The sequence below is a fragment of the Brassica oleracea genome, chromosome C7, assembly GCF_000695525.1.
Source record: "Brassica oleracea var. oleracea cultivar TO1000 chromosome C7, BOL, whole genome shotgun sequence".
Classification (NCBI taxonomy): domain Eukaryota; kingdom Viridiplantae; phylum Streptophyta; class Magnoliopsida; order Brassicales; family Brassicaceae; genus Brassica; species Brassica oleracea.
Genome location: NC_027754.1, coordinates 17974638 through 17981231, shown reverse-complemented (window position 1 = coordinate 17981231; position 6594 = coordinate 17974638). Strand labels below are relative to the sequence as shown.

Below are 6594 nucleotides of genomic sequence, written 5' to 3'. Positions count from 1 at the left end.
TAGATTCTAATAATGATATAAGATTTTTATAAAACAGAATTTATAGTTATATATATATAGTTATTAAATCTAAAATAAAATAAAAACTTAAAACCCGGTTGGACCGATCTGATCCTGACCTATCTACAATGTGAAGTCAATGGCCGGTTCGGTTTCCAAAACATATTCAAGAAGTAAATTTCCCTAATAACTTATACTATTTCAATCTATTTCTTAAAAAATATAATGAAATATCTTAAATCGGTTACCACTTTTCAAAATATTGTTAATAAAAAAATATTAACATTTGGATTTAAGGTTGGAAAATTGTCAAAAATACTATTTTCAAAATACCAATGTTTACACTAACCACTTTTACCTTCATCTTTAATGAACGGTAAAAGACATTTATAACCTTTTGATTTAATTTGACAAAAAAAACATATAATTAACTAGTCTAAACTTAAAACATTAACTCTAAACCCTAAATCATCAACTCTAAACCATAAAACCCGAAACATCAACAATAAACCATAAACCCCGAAACATCAACTCTAAACCCTTAACCCTAAACCTTCAAATCTAAATCCTAAAACATCAATTCTAAACCCTAAACATAAATCATAAACCCTAAACCCTAAATCTGAACTTAAAACATCAACTCTAAACCCTAAATCATCAACTCTAAACCCTAAACCCTGAAACATCAACTCTAAACCCTAAACCAAAAACATCAACTCTAAACCCTAAACCCTAAACCTTCAAATCTAAACCCTAAAACATCAACTCTAAACCTTAAACGTAAACCCTAAACCCTATATTTTTCTAAAATTCGAACCCTAAACTCCAAAACCCTAAACCTTCAAATCTAAACCCTAAAACATCAATTCTAAGGTTTTAGGGTCTAGAGTTTAGGGTTTAGAGTTGATGTTTTAGGGTTTAGGGATAATATTTTGGGGTTTAGAATTGAAGTTTATGGTTTAGGGTTTAGAGTTGATGTTTTAGGGTTTTGAGTCGTAGGTTTAGGGTTTAGGGTTTAGGGTTTAGATGTGATGTTTCGGGTTTAGTATTGATGTTTCAGGGTTCAGGGTTCAGGGTTCGTATTTCAAAAAAAGAAGAGTTTAAGATTGATGGCTTAGGGTTTAAAGTTGAGTTTTAGGGTTTAGGGTTTGAATTTCGAAATAGTATAATTCAAAAAAAATTATAAAAATCTAAATAAATTATTTTTTTTATTTTTTTTATTTTTTAATTATTTAAATATTTATTTATTATATATATAAAGAGTAAGGGCATAAAAATCTTTTGTGAATGTATTTTTGAAAATGTCTATTCAGTGGTAATAAATATGAAAATTAGTAGCACGAAAATGGTAAACATAAAATTTCTCTTTTAAAATTTATTACTGTTTAGGATTTTATAGTTAAGAGGTGAGATTGTGTTTATAAACATTTATAAATTATTTAAAAGTATTAATTTAATTTTTTATCACAAACTTATGATATTTATAGAAATGATTATCATTTACGGATAAATTTTTAAAAAATAGTATCAAACTTTTTGTAAATTTTTTATCCATTTTAACATAACTAAAAATTTATGAGTATGTTTTTTTTTTCGGCTTATGAGTATTTTTATGTCTAGTTTCAAAAAAGTGTAAAATCTATAAAATAAAAATATATTATAATATTATTCGCACTAATATGATTTTCGTGATTTGACAAGAAAATTAAATAGAAAAATAAATAAAGAAATAATAGTAGCGTTATTGCGACGCAAAGTTTTAACAGGTCAGATCTCTCCATCTGAATATAAAACCCCTTTCTAATTACTCGCTTCATTCCTCGTCGTCTACCTCTCTCTCTCTCTCTCTTTCTCTCTCTAGCGGCGCAGATGGATCCCGATGCAGTGGCGAAGGCCTTCGTCGAACACTACTACTCAACCTTCGACACTAACCGTGCCGGTCTAGCGGGTCTCTACCAGGAGGCTTCCATGCTCACTTTCGAGGGTCAGAAGATCCAAGGAGTCCAGAGCATCGTCGCCAAGCTCACATCTCTCCCCTTCCAGCAGTGCAAGCACAATATCTCCACTGTCGATTGCCAGCCTTCTGGTCCCGCCTCCGGTATGCTCGTTTTCGTCTCCGGTAACCTCCAGCTCGCCGGCGAGGAGCACGCCCTCAAGTTCAGCCAGGTCTATCCTTCTTGACTCTCTATTGATTAATTTGGAACAATAAGATCGTTAGGGTTTTGATTTGGCTGATAGATCTGGCTTGTATCGAACATTCGTTCATGGCTATTGTTACTTTTGTTTGGGTATTTTTGATCTTGTTCTGACACAAGTACAAACCATGTTTGACTTTTGTGTGCTTCCAGATGTTTCACTTGATGCCGACACCACAAGGAAGCTTTTACGTGTTCAATGATATTTTCAGGCTCAACTACTCCTGAACACCCATCAGATTCTTGCATTCCTATACTACTATTTGAGCAATCCTTTTATCATTTCCCGCTTGTCTTTCTTTCTTTTTTCTTTATTCATATATGATTTGTCTCTTGTATTTGATTTGGATTGTTTGCTCATTTGTCATTTACAATCTATTGACTTGATCAGATAATTTGAAATGGCTTCCAATGTCACTTGTGTCCCAAGCTTGGCTTATCAAAGAGCCTTGTGTGTTTTGTCTTATTCAAAGGCTTTCCATGTGTCTAAACTCTTAAGATTAACTCCCAACTCTAGACTAATTATTGTACGGTGGCTACCAAGGCAGTTTCAGTTAACAGTATATGTCTAAAAATTCATATGATGATGTTCTTATTTGAGTTGTAGCTTGCTAACATTTTTGACTGAGGCTCCGAATGTTAACAGCGGATTGAGCGGTGCAGGACAAGCGGATTGGATACTGCGGTACGGTTTAGCTGCGGTTTATATAAGAGAAACACATGCTGCGGAACTATTGCGGTTTGTATGAGAGAAACACATGCTGCGGAACTACTGCGCTTTGTGTAAAATAAGTGGTTCAGAAAATAGTATGAATGGTAACATGTATAATAAATAGTGTAACTGCGGGATAGATATAATATTTTAATATTTTATAAACTAAAAAAATCAGTGATACTAATATAATATTTTAAAATATAAAATTTATTTAAAATTTATTTTACATATCTCAAATATGAAATTTAATATGCTATTATTGAGATTTTATTTAATTTATATAATAAGTTATATATTGGAAAACTTTACAAATCATATTCACATATACTTCATCTAAAATATTGTATTTTCAAATTTCAAAACTTTAGCTAGGCATGGGCACATTTATCCAGAACCAAAATGAACCAAACCGAAAAACGAGGTTTGGTTTGGATTTGGGTTTTGATCCTATCAATTATACTAGTGGATCATATATCTTTAGAACCGGAAAGCTAGAAGCAAAGGAAAAACTTAACTAGAACTGAATCGAGATCCGAATAGGTATGTGAATTTCTATAATATAGTTTATATATTTATAAATATTAACTAATTTTTTTTTATAATAATCTAATAATTAAAAAATATTATTTAGAAAACAAAATACCTAATAATAATATTATCTGTAATTTTTTTTTAATCCTACCCGAATGTGATCCGAAATGACTTTGGATATAAGCAAGTTCTCAAATTTGTTATCCGAACCGAACTAAAACCGAACCAAACTTTCTAAATACCAAACGAGTCCTAAAGCTCTAGAACCGAAGAAACGAAAGAACCAAACTGAAACCGAACCGAAAAGTAGTATTGATGATATAATTGAGTGAAACATATTTATAATTATATAGACAAAATAAAATTAAGTAAATAAGTAAAGATAATATAAAGATATAGTAGATAAATGTATAGAATAAAAATAATTTATTTACAATAATATAACCTCTTAACCACACTATATTTTTGAATACAGATTAATGTGCTCTAAATAATGTGTTAATTTGTACAATTGTAAAAATATTTTATTATTGATGAAAAATAATTAATAAAGAACCGCAGGTTGAAACACATCTCATTTGATGTGGTTAAAGTTTGCATGGCGTTCCACTGATTTTCTTATGTAATGCGAACCGCCCGCGTTTCACTTTTTTTTATATTATTTTATTTTCAGCTTAAACACATCAAAATATTTGTGTTGAATGGTAACCTTAATTGCGGTCCAGTCCGTCCCGCATGTCAACCGCACTATACATTCATAGCCTGATAGTAATGATACCTATATTGAGGGATGAAGTGCGGGTCATATCTTTGTTTAGTGAGTTGTTTTGAGGGACCGACTAGAGGAAAGATTGTACAGGTATAGCATAGCAACTCTCAAGGGTCAGTAATGACTTATGAGGGTATCAGTGTGGTTTGGGTTTAACAACTTTTTCACATTTTAAGTTTCACGGAGAGCAATATATGAAGTGTAGGCGACGCGTCAAAGTGAAGTCATGAGTGCACTGCCTGCCTTTCAGCATCTCGACTAGTTGATAATTCGCGTGCACGCGCGGGATGAAATTTTCCTAATATTGATTGCTTGGAAAATTCGCTTCATACATTATATTTTGTATATCGTATTGGACCTTAGATATAAGGTTACTAACTAAAAGGCTATCGATGTTGTACTATGATTGTTTTTAAAGTCCATTGTATTTACTATTAGGCTTGAATTACAGATAACGAAAATATGTTCTCAGAAGAAAGAACACGATATATTATTGCCTTGTTAAAAGTTAATACCACTTTGAAAGTCATTGGAGGCATCGGTATATATAAATTCATTCATATATTCTATTTCTATGTTAACTATAAAATCATGTCATATTAGGTTTAATCGACCACTTTCCCAATTAATATAGTTTCTTCGTATAATAATAATTGCAATTAAGCACATATAGTAAGTCCCTTTTATCAAAGAATAATAAACCTGTAATTAACACCAGTAAATATCAAATAGTATTTTGCCTTTGTTGTAAAATGATATACTTAGAATATCTTATAGGCAAAACTGTTAAAATTACCGGACTGGTTCAATATTTAACTGGTTTATAAGATTATCGTCGCTTTGGTATTTTTGGTTAAGACATGCACCTTGCGCAGAATGAAAGAAAACGTAAACACACATTATTAATTAACAGAAAAACTGACGTATAATTTGTTGTTCGGTTGTTACTAAACTAAAAAAATCACCATTTAAAAAAAAATGGACCCTACAAAACATACATGTTTTAAATTGATGGATAAAAAACCCATACAATTAGAGTGAGGCAGACTTTTGTTTATAAACAACTAGGGTCGTAGCGCGGGATTTGATTTTTTTTTGTTATCTTGGTTTGTATAATTGTTGTTTTATCTTTTTTTTTTTTTGTGTGAAGATGGTTAGTAGGAGTGGTATCTATGAAAATGATTTATGTTTAAAAGTATGTTTAAGATCGATGGTTTATTTGGAAGAGGGATTATATGTGGGATGAACAATTTAGTTTACTCATGGTGGTTGTATCTATATTATAATGTTCGGTTCTTTTTTAAAAAAAATATTAATAATTAAGGGGTTACTTGTTGTTTATATGATTGGTTCTCGGAAGGAGGTTTGTATGTTTTGTTTTGTTTTTAATTCTCTTTATAGATCTTTCATGGTTATCTTGTTTAAGACAACCAAATTTGAAAATGAGGAAGTTTGGAATGAGTTTGTTTGACGTTTTATGTAGAATTGGTTTCGAGGAATTGCTAGCGAGATTAACGTCAATGAGATACTTTCTCTTATTCCTAGAGAAAATGAAGTTGTTTGACTTAACATTGCTATGTATAACACTTTTCACATGTGTAGAATAGAAACAATAGAACTGGTTAGTTGAGTGAGTGAAATATAGACACAAAAGATATATTAAAAATATTCATAAAAAGCAAGACACCTAGAATAGAAATAACGAATTACATAATGTTTTAAATTTTAAGATTTTAATTTATTTTAAGATTTATCGACTATAAAGAACAGCTTATCTAAGCATTGCTATTCAATCATTCTATTGGCATTATATGATGTATCCGTAAAATACACTTGTGGAATTTTAGTTTATATGTTTTTAGACCACCTGTGTTTCTTCGTAAATAAGTAGTTTTATTGTTTGTTTTCATTTGACATTGTTTAGTTAAGCAGGCTCTATTGTATATGTATCCCTAGTGTCGTGGGATTTTATTTTTGGGACTATGTGAATACAACAAAGATACCATATTAGTAAAAGTACGAAATTATTCTTCCGTACATATGCAATACAAATATGAAATACCTAGCTGTAGTTACACTTGGTCTACTTGCTATTGACCTTTGTTCTTTTCTGTTAACATGCTCTGTTTTATTTCTGTAAAAAGAGAGTCCTGCTGTTTTTCTTTCTTTCTTCATCCTTTTGCACATGTACTTTTTCTTATCTGTTGGACGCTTTAGCTGAAAGAAAAAAATATATACTCTTCATTAAATTAGTTCATCTTAAAAATAATTTGTTACCAAAAAAATAGTTGTTTTCTTAAGAAGAGTTCAACGTTCTTTGACATATATATACTGATATGTTATAAACGTAAAAAGAATCAAACGTCAATATTTACGGCCAAAAC

The 6594-nt window shown here is 30.6% G+C and overlaps 1 protein-coding gene across 1 annotated transcript; it reads left to right on the top strand.

Annotated features, from left to right (window-relative positions):
- The first annotated feature begins 1753 nt into the window (after positions 1-1753).
- Positions 1754-2686, top strand: LOC106303584 (nuclear transport factor 2). The gene is made up of 2 exons (XM_013739859.1): positions 1754-2166; positions 2349-2686. The coding sequence occupies exons 1-2, from the start codon at positions 1870-1872 to the stop codon at positions 2421-2423; spliced, it is 372 nt and encodes a 123-aa protein (XP_013595313.1). The 5' UTR covers positions 1754-1869; the 3' UTR covers positions 2424-2686.
- The last annotated feature ends 3908 nt before the right edge of the window (positions 2687-6594 follow it).